This window comes from Drosophila tropicalis, unplaced genomic scaffold (assembly GCF_018151085.1).
Source record: "Drosophila tropicalis isolate 14030-0801.00 unplaced genomic scaffold, ASM1815108v1 contig_922, whole genome shotgun sequence".
Classification (NCBI taxonomy): domain Eukaryota; kingdom Metazoa; phylum Arthropoda; class Insecta; order Diptera; family Drosophilidae; genus Drosophila; species Drosophila tropicalis.
In genome coordinates, this window is record NW_027173423.1 from 1 (window position 1) to 19,755 (window position 19,755).

Genomic DNA, 19,755 nt, shown 5'->3' on the forward strand with positions numbered 1-19,755 from the left:
ACACTGGAGGACGACGCCAGTCCTAGGCACAGAACTGTCAGCACTACCGACTGAAATACTATATTCCACATGATGCGAATTCGTTGAATTATGTTTTCTAGGTGATTTTCTTTGGATTTCTTCTTCAGGCGACTTTGCCCACAGCCAACATCTGTTGGCGTTTTCTATATGTTGAGCTGGCAATGGCAATAGCTTAACTGGCTTTGGACCCTATACATACACGCAAAGGCACACACACACTCACACAAAGAATCTGACTCCTACGCTTTCGATTCGATTTTCGCTTTCATTGCCGACGCCTGCGCCGGGATACAGGGGCTACAGTGGGCCCAAAAAGTAATACAAATGAAAATGAAAGTTTTGTAAAATTGTCGCTCCGACTGTTTGGGTTATCCTTGTCAGATCTCTCACTAAATTGTACAAGACTTAACACAAAAGAGTTGTTTCTATTTCTTTTATTATTCGACGGAGCATACATTTTGGGGTCACTGTGGCCCTGCAATACTTTGCTCGCCATATTATTGATTTTTCAATTTCCCGCTACAATGGGCTCGGCATACATACATTTAATTTTCAAAGAATGTTTGTATTTTTTATTATTCCTTTAATCGATTTACAATAGAGAAACGATAAAAGAAACAGAAGAGGGATCAATTGCGATGAGGATAACAATCAATTTGTGCGTATGAAAGGATGTGTGTGAAGAGGGCACTCTGGAAATGGAAGCATACTTTTCGCAGTCAGTGTTTTGACGTCACAGGACCCGGCAAGCTCTTCCTACCGCTACTGCTATGGCCCCCAATCCCAATTGGGCTGTGTCCAAATATAACCTGTATCCGTCATAGAGCAGTAGGCATTGTAATAGCGTCCCGGCGACCTGCAGGAGAAGGGCAATTGCAAATGATTTGTCGTCACTTTTATGGGCCATTTCACTCCACTCACCGGCAATAAGAGAATTGCGGACACTTGCATCGGAAGAGACTCTGGAATTCTTCCTTGCACACCTCATTCCACCAGCAGGTGCGCTCTGTGGTGTACCCATGGACGCTCTGGTCCGAGAAGCTGCGCTTGGTCAGGTGGGCCAAACATCCGCCAGTTAGAACAAAGCCCATAAGAAGCAACAGCCGTACAGTTGCCTGCAATTTCACAATATTTACATTCATGACAAACGAACCGCCCAATCCACAATGAATTGTTAGCCGATTCACCTCCCGCATTGTACTCAGAGTCGTCCTCCTTTTTATTTGGAGACTGTTTTTCTTGTTTTTCTTCTTTAATTAAACTCGTGCTTCACTGTACTTCTCGTACGGCATGTCCTGCTGTAAATGAGTCGAATGCCTCTGCCTGGGCATCGTCATCGGCAGCCTTGCATAAGTTGGTCGGTCGGTCGGCTTTTACTTGCACTCAAATAGCGGCAGTTTTGGGGGGTGGGGCTGTGCTTAGGACGGTGGGCGGAAGTATCATTTGCCCTATAAAATACGGGGTGTCGCGTCTTGTTTGTCAATGTGCCCCCAACAATTCGTGAATGCCCGTTCGAATGCATACGTCACATCTATATATTTTTATCTGATCAAATAGAATCTAGACGCACGCGACGTGACTCAGCAGCAGATGCTTAAAATAGTTTAGGAACTCATTTATTTTGATGCTTAAATTATGTATGTACATATGTATGTATGGATGTATGTATGTGTATCAAAGTATTCTACAGGTAGAAAAATACAAATATTTGTCAATTAAAACAAAAATATAAAAACACATCAGTTTAGTTTGTAGATATGAACATATAACTAAAAATATATTTACTTATACGTGAAATCAAACGAGCTGCATTGGAAAAATTGCGTTCCTGGTTTTTATGCCCTTGTAAAATGGCTTTATTCATTATGGTCCGGAACGGACAACACATAGAATATTCCGTTATGCTCCACCTATCATTAGATCTGTTTTCGTTAATGTATATTGAAAGGAACATCGGTCAGTAAGTTGCCTAGGCGGCCCAGTCATTTAGGCAACTGAACAACGATGATCCGCATTCGAGTCCCATGCTAGGATGTAGTTGTCGTCCAAGCCGAGGGTCATGGCTGCTTTTGCTTGTAAGAAATAGTTAGGTTGAATCTTTCACATTTGAACAGAACATAAAATTAATAAAATTTTAGTTTCAAATAATTCAAATAAAAGAAAAATTTAATTTTTTCTTTATTTTTTATGGTTTTTTTATTGTATGGGTACTCGTATGACCACCCCTAGCCTCGTGGATACCGATGTGGTGGCGATTGACCCTGGTTCCAAGAAAGTATTGATTTTACCACATATGGACGGGTTCAAGGAGCATTCCGGGTTCGGACCCCCATCCGAGAACGATAAGTGACTTTTAAATATTAATATTTCCCAAGCCGAAAACGTACGAAGAGAGAGCAAAAGATCCATGTAAAGGATAAATAATTCCCATCCAATGGAGATGTTAGTCGTTGGCCAATATAATGCTAAGATAGTAGTTACTTGCCGTCTTTGTTTCTGTTAAATATGCCCTATTTAGAGTTCTAGAATACGTGGTATTCAAATTTTTGCAAAACACACACATATGTACATACATACATATGTACATATGTATGTATATACATCCACTGGTCTATTGCTAAAAGAATTTCTGGAAGACTTGAAATACATTTTGCAAAATTATTTCTTCAAGGGTTTGCTTAGATACAAATGCTTAAGTATTTACAAATGTATGTACATATTTATTCACATACAAACGAGGTGTTATCCTAACATGGTGAACAGGTAGAGACTTCTTTAAGAAGTTTAGCCGATTTGGTCTAGAGAATGGTGTAGAATATTCCATAGGTCAGCGTCATAGCCGGCTTCTGCGTTTTCTGACAAACCCAAACAAATAGAGGCAAAATAACAAAATATGCACAAATATACATACATATGTACATACAGAAGTATCTACTGCATATGTATGTATTGAATGTACATAAACATCCATATATACATATAAATCTATATAATTCTCTTGGCTGTAGTCAAAATGTATGACGCCTGGCTAAAATTAGACGGCGAATAAATTTTCATATTTTTAGCGCTACAGATGTAAACATTTCTTATTGGGAACAATGTTTATGGTATATAACCCAGTGGACAGGCAAGTTTTTCCAACAAAACCGTTTCGAACGCGAATAGAGAAAGACCTGTGCGTGTGGAGATCAGTTGAATTAGGATAAAGCAAAGGTACGAGACCAAGGATTAACAAGGCTCCGTTAGTGTGTGCAATTAACTGGTTTTCAATTCGCTCTGTGTTCACGTAGATGTCTGTAGTGCCTCTAATGTTCCGCGACTGGTGGGATGAACTCGACTTCCCAATGCGCACATCGCGCCTCTTGGATCAGCACTTTGGCCAGGGATTGCGGAGAGATGATCTGTTGTCCTCCGTTTGGAATTCTCGTCCCACTGTTCTGCGATCCGGTTACCTGCGTCCTTGGCAAAAGAACAGCCTTCAAAAGCAGGAGTCTGGCTCCACCTTGAACATTGACAGTGAGAAATTCGAGGTGATCCTAGATGTGCAGCAGTTCTCACCAAACGAGATCACCGTCAAGGTGGCTGACAAATGTGTGATTGTCGAAGGCAAACACGAGGAGAAACAGGACGAGCATGGCTTTGTGTCGCGTCAGTTTTCGCGGCGTTATCAGTTGCCCAGTGAGTTATTCTTGAATGAACACGAGAGAGTGGATTGTCAATTTATTTATTTGCTCTCTTTAGGCGATGTCAACCCAGACACTGTCACATCTTCCTTGTCCTCGGACGGTCTTCTCACCATAACCGCCCCGATGAAGCAACTGCCGCCTCCATCGACTGAGCGCCTAGTGCAAATCACACAGACTGGTCCCTCTTCCAAGGAGGACAATGCCAAGAAAGTGGAAACATCCACAGCCTAAGCACCACTCAATATAGAAACTGTTTATTTTTATACTCACAAGTAAAACTAGATAACTACATATGTACATACATACATATATAAAATATACTTTACACCATAATTAACTTTGTTTGGCAAACATCATTTAATCTTTCAGCAGTAAAATGTTGTCCAGTGTTACATCATGTCTCAGAAGTTCTGCATTGATAAAGCAATTTATCTTCGCAACCATGTCAGGCTGGAGTTCATCTTTATAGCCATTTACCTTGCCACGACGAACAAATCTAACAAAAATGCAGACGATTATAGCCTTATCATTATGATTACTTAAAGTGATGATCTTACTTGTGATCTTCTTTCCCAGCATTCGGATGGTTCACAATCTTGCGTTCCCACAGGTGGTTGGTGGTTGGATTGTCTAAAAGAGATAATGGACTCATTAATAGGGCAAAATTACAGTTTACCCAACTGACTTTTCATTTCTTCAAATGATAAATGCTTAAGAAGGCGTTCCATTTGCTCATGTGTTATGGGTTTATTTAGGAATTCAGCGACATTCTCAATTACGCTACATAGATTGTCCTTCATATTCTCAAAACTAGTATAGAAAATCCATGGCTCATGCCGAAGATGATAAAACTCGGCAAAATGGGCAATCGGGTTTTCCTCAACTATTTTTTTCCGCAGTATTTCGTTCTCAAAAAATTGCTCCATAGTTTGGCCATAATAAAAGCCCCAGGACAGTCCATGGTAATAGCTAGAGACCATTGCATCTAGAGGATTTCTGGAGACATAAACCACTTTCGCCTTCTTCTGCCAAAGCTGAGCGGGCAGCAAGGCCAACGGAAGATGCGTTTTAATTAGACGAGGCGAGTCAAGATCCTCTAATATCCGAATAGCTCCATCTGCATCTCCGTATGTATAGAAACTGAATCTGAAGTATACATATTGTAATTTGAAATATTTCTCCCATATAAGTGGTTACTTTTCCGAGCACTTACTCCATAAATGGACTGCGTATCTCCTGATCTGTGGCCAAGGCGGTCTCAAAGTCACAATCGTTCATGAGTAGCCACAGCAACTCTTGCATCCACGTAGTGCCGCACTTTGGATAAGTTACAATCCAAACATCATCATCTCTTACATTCAAATCATGGACTTTGTCTAAAAAATCCGTGGAATCTTTCTTGAAATACAATTCACGCTTGCTCCAGTCCTTGTCAATCAAGTTTATGGGATAGCTTTTAGGTGTAACCCGCTCGCGTTCCATTGCAGATAACTACTGAGAGTTTGATTACCCAGCGTATCAGTAATATACTCGAAACTTGGGAAAATCACTAATTACTTTACAAAAGAAAAACGAAGTTGTCACACCATTCACCAAGTATAGCAACCATTTCGAATGTATAAAACCTTCTCTCTCTCTCTCTCTTCTCTTAATACTTTGTAACCAAAATTTGATACCTTTTAAGAGTAGGTATGTATCTATTTTTGTTAGTTATGAATTAGTGTATACACACAATACGAATATTTACTAAAAATGGCACACAAACACACAGATAATTAAAAAAATAATTGGAGATAAAACAACACATTACAGAATGGTGCTACAATGGACAACTCTTAACAGAGCTTTAGTCATTCTCGACATTTGTGATAACAGCGTTCGTTCACGGTCTTTTTGGCCTGGCTCTCTTAAATAGAAAACGAGCTTTAATTAGGCAGACGAACATCGTAATACTCTGCACTCATATGGTGAAGTGGTCTATAGAAGTTGGCGTATCGTAAACTTAAGTACTGGAGATACGGAGTTTTGTCTAGTATTCATACTAGACACTTAACGCAGATTAAATGTTATTCGAAAATGTATCCATCAAATTTGATATTTGCCACGCCCCCTTCGAAAATTAAATAAAACTGATTTACTCGATAACTAACAAAGCTAAGTTTTCCAAATTCGGTACTTAGATTTGTTTAGTATTTGCGCAGATTATGACTATTCAAAATTTTGGCCACGCCCACATTCGCCTCCATAGTTTTAAATTAAGTTAATAAGTTGACTCGCCGACTTGAGTATACCATACACCAGGTAAAACAAATATTTCAAATTTCGAAAACCAAATGTACATATGTATGTCTTTTAAATTGTTTTTACATGCTTCATACTATGTGCTATCCCGCTCACTCTACAAACACACGAGCACTCTAACGCCGCCACAAGCCAACGGCCAATTCTGGCCGTGTGGACCGCTTAGTAAAATACGTTCATACGCATATTTTGCATGAAATAGTTATGAATTTAAATGCGATAGTCCAAAAACTACAGGAGAACTAATGTCGGCAGCTGTGATAGTTTTTAAGAAAATCAGTTTTATTTAAATTCCGGGGGAGGAAGGGGCGTGGCAAAAAGTTTAAACAATTAGTTTCTACGCGCTAACTAAACGAGTATATAAACCAAATTTAATGTCTCTAGCTGTTATACTTTTAAAGAAAAATAGTTTTATGTGATTCCTGGGGGCGTAAGTGGGCGTGGTCGAAATTCCAATTAATTCTATACATTTACATACTACGTGTTCATACAGACGAACGGACGGACGGACATGGCTATTTGAACTCTTCTCGTCGTGCTGATCAAGAATATATATACTTCATATGGTCGGAAATGGTTCCTTTTATGCGTTACACACTTCTGACCAAAATTAATATACCCTTTTTGCAAGGGTATAAAAGTTGCAACTTAAAACTCACTGTGTATTACTTTCACAGTTCACAAGGTTTTGGAAAAAACTCAACACATACACATCCCACCTTCTGGTCACATTTCGCGAAATAATTCAATTTAAACGGTATGTTGCAGATATGCATCACGGCCACGGGTTAACACCACGTGATCAACGCAAGATCGTAGCTTCGGTAGTCTAAAATCCAAAAGTGACCTCGACAGAACTCAACTAAACTGTCAATGATAAAATGAACAGAGATGTCTGTCATTAAACTATTCGATCTCCAAACTTTCATTATCCAACCAGCACAGTGCTTGTTGTTTTCAGGAGTCTCGACCACAGTCTCCTGACCTTAATCCCATAGAGCATGTATGGAATCTGCTGTAGCAAAGGATACGCAAACATGAGATAACGTCCAAAGATAAAGATAAAGATTAGTGAAACTGACATTTGAAACTTGGTCAAAAGTATTCAACGTCTTGACTTATGCAATGGGGGACCAACAAAATATTTAAAAACATTTGTGATTTTCTTTTTAAAAATACGCGGCAGGCATTGTATATATTGGACTCAAGTGGATCGAACCACTTTGTTATGAGGTACGATCGGTCAATACATCAATCGTGTATTTTGATGTACCTATTAATACACTGCCAGTCACTTGAATAAGAACAGTATTGTATTCATTTTGCTTTGTTTTTTTTCTGTTCCGTCTCTATTTCAACGAACTTTAATAAAAGTACCGTTCATTGACTATTGATTAGAACCCAAAAAGAGAACAAAACCAGAGGGCCGGGGCTAACTTCGACCGCGTCAAAGTTTGTATACCCTTGCAACTTTTTTGGTAACTCTTTCCTTACCTATTAGCCATCAATGGCTAATGTTTGCCAAAGAATGGCCTACAATCATAGGAAATAACGAAGATATTGATCAAAGTCACTGTTTTCCACCGATCGTTCTTATTGGAGCTATATGATATAGTCACCCGATCTTGATCAAACTTGGCAGAGTTATTTATAGGCGTAATAAACTCTCTAATATTAAGTTTCACGACAATAGCTCAGAAAATAACGAAGGTATTGAGAAAGTCACTGTTCGTGACTTGGCCGTTTGTATGGGAGCTATATTATATAGTCACCCGATCTTGATCAAATTTGGCATAGTCGCTTATAGGCGTAGTAAGCTCTCTAATATTAGGTTTCACGATAATAGCATAGAAAATAACGAAGTTATTGAGAAAAGTCACTGTTCGTGACTTTGGGGTTTGTATGGGAGCTATATGATACAGTGGTCCGATCCGGCTAAATCCGAGATATACAACGCCTGCAGTATATACAAGCCTACGTGCAAAATTTCAGCTCTGTAGCTCTTACGGTCTAGGAGGAGTTTGCGTTGATCCAGACGGACGGACGGACGGACGGACGGACGGACGGACAGACATGGCTAGTTGAACTCGTCTCGTCGTGCTGATCAAGAATATATACATATACTTTGTATGGTCGGAGATGCTTCGTTCTATGCGTTGCACACTTCTGACCAAAATTAATATACCCTTTTTGCAAGGGTATAAAAATGTACAGTTAGTTTTGCACATTACTTAGAATGCAGTTGGTCATAGAGTTTTTTACGCGTCACTTGAATAAGAACAGAGGACTTACTAGTGTCTCGTGAACGTTCGCTTGAGTTGTATCAACTTAATTATTTTTTTTTTGACAACAAAGTTATATATCCTACAAACTGGAATGCACAAGAAAGAGGAAAAATATTGGCATATAAGGACATGAAAATGTCTTGAAAGACAGAAAAAACATGAAAGGTCGGCTCAAACAGGCTACTACCCCAACTGACGCGCAATTTTAAGAGAAGTCTTCAATTATGGTTCGTAACGAGACTCGTCTTCTTTTCGCCCGCACCTGTATGGCGTACAGAACGAATAAGACCAAATTTCGGGTGTTCTTATTCAAGTGGCTGGCAGTGTATCTATGCCGAACTTGTACAGTGAATGTCACTGAAAATCGTACACCTATTGTGGATTTACATTTTGCCTCATAATTTTTAAATTAAATAACATTTTTGTACAAAATATGCCTTAAAAAAGAGGTAGAGTAAAATACTTGGGCAACAAGAACAGGATTGGCAATCCCATTCACTGTAGTGTGACTATATCATACATCTCCCATAGAGACGATCGAATCTCTAAATTTGGCAAATTATCACATCTACTAATTTTTTACAAGACCCTACAAATTCTGCACGGACGAAGTTATTCTGTTTTTCTCTGAAACCAATCACTGAAGGTCAAAATTGATCACTGACAATGCTTTAAAACAGTCGAGTCAGAATCGAAAATTGAATTTTGAGCCTTCTCACATCTATTTCAAATCACTTAACATTAAGTAAAGTGCAATTAATTGAGAACTTTGTCTTACTTGATCATGCAACAACTTGAGTTTTCCAATGTTATATGTATTCGCAATTCGATTATTAATTACTTGTCATAGATTTAGCTCGCTACTACACTGGAAGAAATATACACTTATTTGAGATACACATATACATAGATACATATTCATATCTCTTCTGAAAATTCTCGTTTGGTATGCCGACTTTCTTAATACTCTAGGTTTTCTAAAGGGTAACCGTAGTGTTGGTGTAGAATTTCTCTTTATTTTCATGAAACACAGAAAGAGAATGCGCTACGTCTTAGGGTGGGACTGCTTATCAGGTGCATTGTCCCCAATTCGATTTCTAAAGAGAGTCCGCTTTCGCTCTCTTAGTTAGGTGATAATTGTGCAGCTGATAATAATGTCTGAATGTATGTATGTATTCAATGCGCACTCGGATCAAAACATGCTCTTTGTTTATTTATTAAGTATTTAAATATACATATGTACATACATTTATCACTAGGGCTTACTGTCTACTCGTGCTACTTGATTCAACAACAATTAAATTAAAACAGCAAAAAAAAAAACAAAATAACAAATTGAAAATTACTTGCTGTTGTACTTGCTGTAATTGGCAAAGTCATCCATGTGCAATTTGTAGTCCCGCAAATTGACGTCCGACCACAAATCGAACTCCCCGATTAAGTCGGCGGTGAGCTCATCCTTGTGGCTGCCCACGACGCCGCGACGAACAAACCTGTGTGGAGAGTCACTTGATTTTAGTCATGACTCTGATTGCATTTGAATTGTGAGAATCATGTGCAGTGCTTACCTAAATTCCTCGACCTTACGGCCAGAGGCCGCCTTCATGCTCTCGAATTCCTTGACATGGTTGCAGGCAGGATTGTCGCGCATGCTCTCGAACGACAAGTGCTTTTTCAAATGTTGCACTTGCCCGGGACTGACATTGCGCTGCAGAAATCTGGCCACCTCAGTGATAACCTCACCCAAATGTTCCTTCATCTGCTCATAGCTAGTGAAGAAGACGTTGGCCTCGTGCCGCAGTTGCCAAAAGTCCAGGATGTGGGGCCAACAGGGCGTAAAGTTCACATAACCATCGATAAAGGAGTGCATGAAGTCCGCCTTGGTACCCTGATAGCCAACCATGCCGCGCCAGTGATGGAAATACGATATGGCTGCGTCCTTGGGATTGCGATAGACGTAGATTATTTTGGGTTTCTTGCTCCAGATCTGATGTGGGAGCAGCCATGCGGGCAAATGCGATTTGATCAGACGTGGGGAGCTCAGGGCATCGGCCGCTTCAATGGTGTCGTGAGGCACATTTTGGACGACGCCGTTGAACTCGAGGAAAGGCGAACGCAATGTGAGATCCACCTCTTTGGCCGTTTTAAAGTCACAGTCATTTATCAGCAGCCAGGCCAACTCCTGCATCCAAGTTGTGCCACATTTTGGCAAGGTAACAATCCACACATCGTCCTCACGCACCTCAAAGTTGTAGACGCGATCCAGCACCGGCTGGAAGGTATCGGCGAGGCGACAGAAACGTTGCTCCCAATTCCCAACGACTGAGAGATTCGGCTGCTGGGCGGCATAAATCGAGGAGTAGCCACCGGTAATGGCTAACTTATCGATCTGGTCAAAGGGAACGCTCTTGGCAAAGAAACTCGACTGGGGCATCGTATCGACTCAAATCGAACTGAACCGATCTCGCTGACTGACGCAAATGTATTGAGCCGAGCTTCAACATTCGCAAGCGATCGGACCAGAATTTCTCTCACCGTTCGATGTGAGTGATGTGAATGTGTGTAGAGTGGCAATAATATGAAGATTAAACTATAACTCACGATGTCGTCTCGAGCGTTCGGCATTATATAATTAGGCATTGGGCAGATGTTTGTTTGTGGTCGTAACCAGACCCGTTTCTGGTCATCTTTTGCTGTGCTGTAAGACTTTCTTTGTGGGATCTCAAAAGAAAGTTTTAGGTGCTGGGCTGGGTTTCTGTGTACCTTTTGACAACTCAATTTTGAATCAGGTGAAATTATGTCGTCGCCGCAATTCGAGCTTCAAATTGTTTAAGCAAGTCATTTGGATGCATCAACAATGGGCATGGAATGTTTCCATGTTAAATGGCTGGAGTGACTGGAATATTGATGACATTCGATTCTCTGGCAATCAGATTTAGATTGTATATGAATCGATTAACTTAAAACTTCAACCTTGACCGTAAAAGAGAAACAGTAAATTTCACTTTCGAAACTCAGCTTTTGTTTGTTTTATTTTTTTGTAGATAATTTTTTTTTTTTTTTTTTATTTGTATTTGTTTTCTTTTCTTCTTTTCTTTGTTGTTTTCTTTTACAATAAATTTGACTAAATCTTAACATTTAGAATCCTTAACCTGCAAGGAGCAAACAGATGTAGTAACAAATGTACATAGTTTTATGTAAAGATTTCTTAGTTGTTGTTGTGTGTTTAGAAATATACATATATGTATAAGTAGTTATTTGTATATGTATATAGGACCGTATAATATACATATATAGAATTTATTTATTTGCCATTTGCTTTAAGAGCGCCATTTTTATTTGTATTTGAAAATGAAATATTCTGCTGATTGAAATTTGTCTTATAGATCATCATCAAGTTTGTAAATATTAAACACATACAATTAAACAAACAAACAAACAAACGCACGCACATATACACACACATTAACAACAATTAGGTATAAATATGTGTACCATATACTTTAGATCGCTCCTGTTTCGAGTCAATCTTCTAGGTCTGAATTTGAATTCAAAACTTGACTGAGATTGAGTTGAATACATTGTGATATAGAAAAACATTAAAACATTGCTGAAGCAGAAATGGGAAGGGGCCGGGGCCGAGGCCGGGTCATTGGCTCCTCGTCCTTCTCGATCACAATGACCTTTGGCTTCAACATTTGGACCTAGAGTTGGTTTTTGGTTAGTTTTTTTGCTATAATAATTTTTGTATAATTTTTGTTTTTTTTTTTTCTTATCAAAAAATGCTCAAGCACGAGATGAAAGGGATTTCTTTGTTTGGTTTTTTTTCTTGTCGTTAACACATATAACAAAATTTAACTGTAACTATGTAAATAACTGATGCTGATGCCCGATATCGATAGCATTTGCATACATATATATATATATATACATATGTATATATAATTTTTATCGTAAAAGTTGTATAAATATTGTATATTGTTTTTCTTTTATTATTATTTATCTCTTATTCTTTTTGTTATGAATATATATGTATGTATATATAGTTATTTAGCATTAACAAGAACGTATTATCGATTTGTTTTTATATATATATATATATACATAAATGTATATGTTATGTATTTGTATTTGTATATGTGTGTATGTGTATATGTATATGTAATTTGTTCAGTCAATTAGATAAAAAAGATTTCAAAAAGGATTTTCTTAACTATTAAACGTAGTTTGATTTCTCATACCTTAGATGCTTAGAATAGGATAGGGTAGGATAGATAGTTAGTTAGGTAGGTAGATACATACATACATACATACATAGGTAGTTGGGTTGGTAGAGGTTACTTATGAAGTCGGTAGTAGTGGTAGTACATAGTATCGATAAAGAGGGCCCCATTAAATTTCACATGTCTCAAATGTGCATTCGAATTGGTAATTGGTTTATAACAATAAAATATTTAGGTATACATATGTTTGTAATTCAAGGATACCCCACAGTCGCCCACAACCAGCCGCAGTTCGTTTGTGCTTTTCGAAAAGAGATTGTCTTCATGAAACTGGCCTCTGACGGGCTAGGCAGGTTGGAGTCGCATTTTGGATGTTGGATGACTATAGAGTATAGGCTGGCATTGTCCGATTCGACACATCGTTAAGCCATCTCTAACTAGGTACTTGTTGAGCGCACGCGCATGCCTTGTGGACTAAATACCTATGTATAATTTGGTTAGTTTTCTTCTACTCCGTTTTCTCTTTGCTTGAATTTAGCCTAAACACGTTAACACTTACACAGACAGGAGACACACACACATGCGCACGCACTTTGCTTTACATACATATACATGACATACATACATACTTTAGTTCTGTTGTTGTTCTTTTTCTCTTTCTTTTGTGATGCTTTTCGTTTTAAACACTAAATTTTGAGTCCAGCCCAATAACATTTAGCTTACATATTTCATTTTCAGTTTTTAGTTATTATAATTTTCTTGTTTTGCTCTTCAAACGTTTGTGACACCAAAGGGCACCGTTTTGGCATTTAGCCTTTGCCTTCCGCCTTCCAGTTGCCTAGGGGGCAGCAGGAGCTGGCATTAGCTGGGTTAGTCCGAGATATGTTTGTGTGTGGGTGGGTGGGTCATTAGTTGGTTATGGGTTGTGGCTAGACCGAGAGACTGCGACGCCAGCCGCCAATATGACACTAGAGCACGTCCTCCATTTCCGTCGTCTCGCCAATCGTGGATGTGGCCGGCGCCTGGGCCGGCAAAGGCTTCAGTAGACCCGAGAATAATCTCCGGAAGGCCGTATGCTATTTGGAGTTGGTCAGTTTGTTACCCACGGGCGGCTGCTTGGCCATTATGTCGGCCAACGTGTTGACGCCTTGCTCGTCATATTTTTTCCATTGTGAGTAATTGATCTGCATGTAGGTTATGAGCTGGGGCATGTCAATGAAGCCTAAAGGAAGAAGTAGACAGGACTTGTGATAAATGGATCTAAGGCATCTGAAGGAAGCACTTACTCTCCCAGGCATGCATCATGTCCTGTATGATGTATTCGATGAAACCAATCTGGCTCTTTGGTATGCTGCATGTGGCACGATCGAACATGGGCATCACAATGGGCAGATGTCGTTGCTTCTCTTCGTCAGTCTGCATAAAGTATTCCTCGGCTATGCGTCGCGCCCACTCGATGCAATACTGCATAGGCCGGGCCGGATTGCTGACATCGGCCACTTTGATGAGCATGCGCCGCATCAGTATGGAGGTCTCCTCCTCACTTTGCGACATCTCACGCGGCTCTTCGCCGCCAAAGACACTAACGAATTTGGCCAGGTGTTCGAAGTGTCGTGTCATTTCAGTGGCCAATATCATGTCTATGATGGTACTGCGAGCCGATTTATATGTCTCCTTATCAAGATTCTTAAAAATATTTATCTTGTCGTCACCTTCAAAAGGAAGTCCAAAATCAAAAACCAATTTCTTCACCTCTGGTTCTGTATTTACGGATGTTCTACATACCCAATGTTAGTTTGAAGGTGATAGCCGCGTGATGGGACTCCAGGACTGTCAAATCATTGTACAGTATGGCTAGCGGATTGTTCGAGTTGCACAGAAAGGCAGAAGATCGTCCCGGATGGTCGACATCGTGGGCTGCTGCCGCAATCAGAGCCGTAGCCTCTTCCATGCGATCCATGACCATCATATCCCGATTGGATAGCTGTGTAATGAAAGCACCGGTGGCCTAGAAACAATAAAGTGAACCAATTGCAAAAGGATTAATACCTTAGATAATTATATTTGAATGTCGAATTGAGCGGAATATCAAGGGATTGCCTCCTACCTGCATTACATCGGCCGCATGGGTACTATTGTGATATGTGTTGCTCTTATGATAGTGTGCCTCGATAACGGCCAGCCAGGCCTTGCACACATTCTCGTCGATATTCAATGTGGCAAAGACGTCAAAGCGCCGGAACATTTCCATGCCTAAATATAACAGGGGATGGTAGTCGGTGATCTCTTCCAGTTTGAAAATGTCAAAGTCCCAGCTAAGAGATTCTTCAAGTAGTTCCATGATGATAGGATTGGCCTAGTTCAATAGGATAGACCGAGTTAGTTGGAAAACTTAAGTTAAACGTACTTCCGTACGTATGTACCTTCATTTTAGCTGGCACTATAGAGGCAGTTCGTGTCGAAGTGCCTGTCCGTATAATGGAGTCATTCGAGCTGCGGCGGGACGAGTAGACGCTGGGACCCTATAATTAACGAGAATTATATGTAATAATAGTTTAGATGAACTATACCAAGCAGCATACCGTCAAAAGTGCACCAATTAGGTCGGTTGCAATGGGATCGTCGGTCCGGATCTCTTTCATTTGCGGACTGTAAAGCCCTTCTCGCTTCAGGAACTCCAGGACCTTGTCAATGAGACGCGCCTCATCGGCTGAACAATTCTCCTGTACTTGTGATAGTAAATTGATTATCTAATGTGCGTGTGCCCAATGGGGTTTTTATTTTTTGTTGTTGTTGTGTTGTTTTGGTTTTGTTTTTATTGGTTGGTTAGCCACGCGCAGCGAGCAAAACGAACGAGCAACGAGCGAATGGGCGAACAATCGAAGAAGCGAGCGAGCGAGCGTGCGAACGAACGAGTAAACGGAACCAGTACATAGCAGTACAGTTTGCACATGATTTTTAGTTATTTGTGTTTTTATTTGTTTGATTTTGTTTCGATTTGTTTCATGGTTGGAGTACACAAAAACATAAAAGTAAAAAAGAGAAACGAACAATGAGAGATAAAAAGAGAAATATTTACATATGTAAAAACATGTTTAGTAGTGCAATTCGAGGATAAAGAATGTTAAGTAGTTATGTACATCCATAAGTATGTACGTACAAGGATCTTCATTCTACAAATGTACATAGATAAGTACATATGTATGTATCTCTTATAAGGCAGTGATCCTTTGAGGGACTTACATTTAGATTCATACATAGTTAAAATATTTGTAAAGACCCCCTTTTTCATTTCATTGTTGTAATATATGTACCTTCATAGCTTCATGATGAAAGGTTAATTCATTGAGTAAATGAGGCAAACTTCAATTTGGAATCATTTAAGTTTAGTATCCAAATATAGTCTACCATAATGCCATCTTGGGAGACCTAACTTTTCCGGATAATGTTGTTATTTCTCATGCATAATTCACTACACCCGGATCGTCCCATATCGCCGTATATCCTGCACGATTGGGTGTTTATTCAATAAATAGCAATAGCACTCAGATAATTGCATTGTCACATTTAAGCAGATATGTATTGATAGATTGAAACTTTAAACTTTCTTCAAAACTTTGTTTTTGAAGAATATAACTGAGATTTCTCGGAAACAGCCTAACCTATGCCGACCCCAAAAAGTTTATATATGTACATACTTTTAATCAGCATCAACAGCTGAGTAGACCTAGCGTTGTCCGTCCGTCTGTGCAGTGTATTTAAATTTAAATTTTAAATATAACAGATTCTCTCAAGGACAATAATAGAAAAAAATTTGGAATGCTCACTTCCGCCTCCGCACTCGAATACTAACAAAACTAAAACCGCTAAATTTTATTTAATTCAGACTAGAAATACATATTCAAATTATACGTATCATGCTGGATTCTACGTGGTCCATAAAGGCGAAATGGAGCGAGTGAGCGAGATAGCATAGGCTTGCTATGAAGTCTGGTCTTTACAATTAAAAAATGTTTGTCCAACTTGGTGCATGGTATACGGAAATCAGCTAGGCGACTTTCTTACTTCATGTAATGCCAATTGAAAGCAAAAATGGACTATTTACTTTGGAAAGTTGCAATTTCCCAACTATGTACATATTTATTATTCCATTCTTTAACGAAAATAACTTGTTTGTCTGCTTCCCAGTGAATTCCTTTATGAGAGGGGTTCAAATATACAAATCGTTGAGCTAATATGTATGTCTAAAAGTTTTCTTAGTTCTTCTAACTATGTATGTAAACGTAGCCCTCTAACCTCAACCATAAGAAATAAGTCATATGTACCCATGTATGTATGTTAGCAGGATTAGTGAATTCGTGTGTTAAATCTGTGGAAATAAATTATATACATACATATGTACGTCTATGTTCTTACATGGATATTATATATGTGTAGACCTAATTCGCATAACTCAAAGCCTATTTGGCCTACTAAATTGAATGTTAACGCAATATTGAAAGAAAACCGCGAAAAGGATTAAACTAGTTGCGAATCACAAGCAAAAGATTGTGCCATGTCTGTATCTACTTATGTTTATCTGTGAGTGTGTGTGTGTGTGTGTTATTGTACGTTTTGAAGAGTTTGTGCTTGTTCGATTCTACAAATATACGAATTTACGACTTTTGCTTAAACAACGGGAGACAAAACACCGGGACACACACATCACACACGGACACCCACAGTGGTAGAGTAGAGCAAGCAATTTGTTTGTTTATAGTCAAAACCAATTTGGATGTTTAGGCAACAAAAAAATCATACTTTAGTGATCGGCGCCTCCAATGGCAGGGATGTAAGCTTAGCCAGACTTGTCCGTCGCAGTCCGTCCGAGGCAATTGAACGTACATCAAAACTGCAACGCCTCACCGAATGCAAAGAACCACGCGGTGCCTCCTTTGGCTGGGGTAGTGTGGCTATGAAATCCATTTGGCCGCCGGGTATGTCAAAGTTGAAAATCAAATGGGTGGGCGCACTGCAAACAGGATTTTCAATTAGTTCATGGAGCTGATGGAGTGTGGGTGTTGGGTGGAACTATGAGCTTACCTGCCGATGCAGGCCACCGGCACAACACGGACGTGCATTGGTATGCCCTCTTGGTTCTTTCGCCGCACTGTGAGGATTCCATCAAATTCTTTAATGCTTTTACCCTGCTCACTGATGGTGGACAGGTCCGAGACGAAAATGTCGGCTAATGGTTTGCTAATTATTTCATCCTGTTTTGGGGTGGTACAAGGGAAACTCATTAAAACTGTTGAGCGAGTAAAGTTTGATCATTCCATTCTGCATAGATTCCATGGTGCATTGATTCCACTTATCTTTCATTTTGTGGGCTGTAGTACAAGTTACAATAACAACAGTTTATTACATACATAATTTACATGGATTGTTAGATAATAGATATATTATATATATATTTATATATAGGGTTATCTCATATGATACATAGCTCTTTGATATAATAAGTACATAAATGTGTTTAATAGTCCAGTAACTTGTTTGACTCTGTGCTATGGTTAAGGTTTACATATATGGTCACGCCCCTCCTCACAAATGTGCCTTTGGTTTTGTGTATTAAACTATATGTAGTCGAATTCTAGTTAATTAAGCAGATTTTTGTAACTCCATTTTTGTTTTCGGTTTTATGATTGCTCATTAAAGTGCAAGAACATAAGAGATTTGAGGTTATGTTTGTTGTGGTATTTTCTTTTTGTCCAAGCAAAATTTATACACTTAAATTGTATAACTTTTTAACATTTACTATTAATGTATAAGTAATATTGGTATCTTCCATTCAAAAGCCAGGCTATTTGGCTGTATTCTATTTATATACGGGGGTGGGAGAGGGATATGCAGGCGTGGTGGACTTTCTGAAATGTTTACCTTTTAACTTCAGGCCAAAATGTATTTCCAAACACGGTTCGTCTGGTGATTTGTGCCGATTTCTGTCACATACAAGGCTGACCCATTGATGCTCACTGCCATCGAATGCGGATTCGTGAATTCACCCCAATGGCCAATGATAGATTCGGAGCGTGGATCGATTGTGAAGCCTCGCACTGGCAACATTGATGTGGGTCCATTCACAGCGAAAACAATGTCGCCATAGCTGCTTACACCGAAGACGCGTCCCAAATCGGGCTCTTGAATGGTAGCAGCCGGCTGTCCCTCGCCATGGGACGACTTAAGACCAGCCTTGGGGCACACCACTCTCATATTTTCACGATCTGCGATGCAAAGTAGATCCAAATTTTCCAGCAAGGTAATGGCATGTGGCACTTGCAAGGACATGAACTCAGGAGGCTGGGGAATGGTGCGCAGAAGTTTGCCGGCTGCGTTGAATTTCAAGATGCGACTGTTGCAGTAGCCATCGGCAATGAAGAACTCTCCCGTCTTGGCCACCGCAATGGAAGTTGGCTTGCACAAGTGCTTCACGGATGACCCAGGCCGAAAGCGTTTACCAATTGTTAAAAGGGGCTTCGATTCAAAGGGTTTGAACTACGATTAGAAACAAGACATTAGGATTCGATTAAACTCAGGGCGCTTCCAGTTTTGAACAAGAACCTTAAAGGCCTGATGCATTGCGACATCGGTAATCCAGTAGTTGCCATGTCCATCTATGGTCATGCCATGCGGCATATAGAACATTTTGGAGCCCCATCCCGACTTAATAGCTCCCGTCTTAGAGTCCAAGACATAAATAGTCTTCTCTTTGATCGGACCATATTCAATCAAATAGTAGATGTTGCTCTCGTTGAAGGTGCTGAACGTTGGACGAAAGAAACGCAAAAATTTGACACTTGTTACTCCCGTTTTTGGGGTGGGGGAACAGACAGCTGTTGACCTACTTAACATCCCAGTATCGGTCGGCACGATGAAAAATCACTGGATTGCCCATGGGATCCACCGAAACAGCTGTGACCTGGCCAAAGCTGTGCTGCTCGGTGGGCCAATTTTCACCAACACCCGAGGGGGGAAACTAGCAGATTGGGATATTATCGTAACTCCGCTGATTCTGCAAGGCCGATTCATCTGTAGCCAAGGACGATTCGTGGGCCTATCAATACATTTTTTGTGGGTACCAATTGGCAAATGGGAGGGTCAAATTCTTACCACCTCAAGGCCCTTCTCCTGCATACGTCGCTTGATGAGCTCCCTTACCTGATCGAAGAATCGTTCATTCAGTTTGATAGCAGCATCTGG

At 39.8% G+C, this 19,755-nt stretch overlaps 6 protein-coding genes across 9 annotated transcripts; 1 reads left to right on the top strand and 5 right to left on the bottom strand.

Moving 5' to 3' along the window:
- Nucleotides 1-565: 565 nt before the first annotated feature.
- LOC137586183 (uncharacterized) lies at nt 566-1,528 on the bottom strand. 2 transcript variants are annotated; one of them, XM_068302160.1, is made up of 3 exons: nt 1,209-1,508; nt 943-1,136; nt 566-877 (listed from the first exon to the last, which is right to left on the bottom strand). In XM_068302160.1, the coding sequence occupies exons 1-3, from the start codon at nt 1,215-1,217 to the stop codon at nt 790-792; spliced, it is 291 nt and encodes a 96-aa protein (XP_068158261.1). In that variant the 5' UTR covers nt 1,218-1,508; the 3' UTR covers nt 566-789. The 2 variants fall into 2 exon arrangements, with proteins under 2 accessions (XP_068158261.1, XP_068158260.1); XM_068302159.1 differs by having other exon boundaries at nt 943-1,528.
- A 1,567-nt stretch (nt 1,529-3,095) lies between these two features.
- l(2)efl (lethal (2) essential for life) lies at nt 3,096-4,044 on the top strand. The gene is made up of 3 exons (XM_068302158.1): nt 3,096-3,234; nt 3,312-3,699; nt 3,763-4,044. The coding sequence occupies exons 2-3, from the start codon at nt 3,312-3,314 to the stop codon at nt 3,936-3,938; spliced, it is 564 nt and encodes a 187-aa protein (XP_068158259.1). The 5' UTR covers nt 3,096-3,234; the 3' UTR covers nt 3,939-4,044.
- Nucleotides 3,946-5,282, bottom strand: St3 (Sulfotransferase 3). Its single transcript, XM_068302157.1, has 4 exons — nt 4,921-5,282; nt 4,393-4,853; nt 4,265-4,337; nt 3,946-4,203 (listed from the first exon to the last, which is right to left on the bottom strand). The coding sequence occupies exons 1-4, from the start codon at nt 5,187-5,189 to the stop codon at nt 4,065-4,067; spliced, it is 942 nt and encodes a 313-aa protein (XP_068158258.1). The 5' UTR covers nt 5,190-5,282; the 3' UTR covers nt 3,946-4,064.
- Nucleotides 5,283-9,462: 4,180 nt separating this feature from the next.
- On the bottom strand, nt 9,463-11,181 carry St1 (Sulfotransferase 1). 2 transcript variants are annotated; one of them, XM_068302164.1, is made up of 2 exons: nt 9,862-11,181; nt 9,463-9,801 (listed from the first exon to the last, which is right to left on the bottom strand). In XM_068302164.1, the coding sequence occupies exons 1-2, from the start codon at nt 10,725-10,727 to the stop codon at nt 9,636-9,638; spliced, it is 1,032 nt and encodes a 343-aa protein (XP_068158265.1). In that variant the 5' UTR covers nt 10,728-11,181; the 3' UTR covers nt 9,463-9,635. The 2 variants fall into 2 exon arrangements, with proteins under 2 accessions (XP_068158265.1, XP_068158266.1); XM_068302165.1 differs by having other exon boundaries at nt 9,463-9,786; nt 9,862-11,172.
- A 1,527-nt stretch (nt 11,182-12,708) lies between these two features.
- On the bottom strand, nt 12,709-17,800 carry LOC137586186 (high affinity cAMP-specific and IBMX-insensitive 3',5'-cyclic phosphodiesterase 8). 2 transcript variants are annotated; one of them, XM_068302163.1, is made up of 8 exons: nt 17,599-17,800; nt 17,317-17,527; nt 15,099-15,239; nt 14,940-15,038; nt 14,624-14,872; nt 14,302-14,524; nt 13,803-14,228; nt 12,709-13,738 (listed from the first exon to the last, which is right to left on the bottom strand). In XM_068302163.1, exons 1-8 carry the CDS (start codon nt 17,796-17,798, stop codon nt 13,593-13,595), a joined length of 1,695 nt encoding a protein of 564 aa, XP_068158264.1. In that variant the 5' UTR covers nt 17,799-17,800; the 3' UTR covers nt 12,709-13,592. The 2 variants fall into 2 exon arrangements, with proteins under 2 accessions (XP_068158264.1, XP_068158263.1); XM_068302162.1 differs by having other exon boundaries at nt 15,099-15,266.
- Nucleotides 17,801-17,891: 91 nt separating this feature from the next.
- On the bottom strand, nt 17,892-19,752 carry Pal2 (Peptidyl-alpha-hydroxyglycine-alpha-amidating lyase 2; the record flags this gene model as incomplete). Its single annotated transcript, XM_068302161.1, is given in 4 exon segments — nt 17,892-19,050; nt 19,117-19,315; nt 19,401-19,609; nt 19,666-19,752. Coding segments are annotated over 4 exon segments (1,101 nt in total), but the record flags the coding sequence as incomplete, so codon positions are not given.
- Between the last annotated feature and the right edge of the window lie 3 nt (nt 19,753-19,755).

Bases quoted from the DNA above. Each gene is read 5' to 3' on its own strand.
- LOC137586183 (XM_068302159.1), bottom strand. From the start codon at position 1,217: ATGCGGGAGGTGAATCGGCTAACAATTCATTGTGGATTGGGCGGTTCG. The intron at 878-942 runs GTGAGTGGAGTG...CTTCTCCTGCAG, and splicing joins CCGCAATTCTCTTATTGCCG to GTCGCCGGGACGCTATTACA.
- St3 (XM_068302157.1), bottom strand. From the start codon at position 5,189: ATGGAACGCGAGCGGGTTACACCTAAAAGCTATCCCATAAACTTGATT. The intron at 4,854-4,920 runs GTAAGTGCTCGG...TGTATACTTCAG, and splicing joins ATACGCAGTCCATTTATGGA to ATTCAGTTTCTATACATACG. The intron at 4,204-4,264 runs GTAAGATCATCA...CATTTTTGTTAG, and splicing joins GCTGGGAAAGAAGATCACAA to ATTTGTTCGTCGTGGCAAGG.
- St1 (XM_068302164.1), bottom strand. From the start codon at position 10,727: ATGCCCCAGTCGAGTTTCTTTGCCAAGAGCGTTCCCTTTGACCAGATC. The intron at 9,802-9,861 runs GTAAGCACTGCA...ACTAAAATCAAG, and splicing joins CGTAAGGTCGAGGAATTTAG to TGACTCTCCACACAGGTTTG.
- LOC137586186 (XM_068302162.1), bottom strand. From the start codon at position 17,798: ATGAGTTTCCCTTGTACCACCCCAAAACAGGATGAAATAATTAGCAAA. The intron at 15,267-17,316 runs GTATGATTTTTT...CACGCACATTAG, and splicing joins TGGAGGCGCCGATCACTAAA to ATAATCAATTTACTATCACA. The intron at 14,229-14,301 runs GTATGTAGAACA...TTCCTTTTGAAG, and splicing joins CACCTTCAAACTAACATTGG to GTGACGACAAGATAAATATT.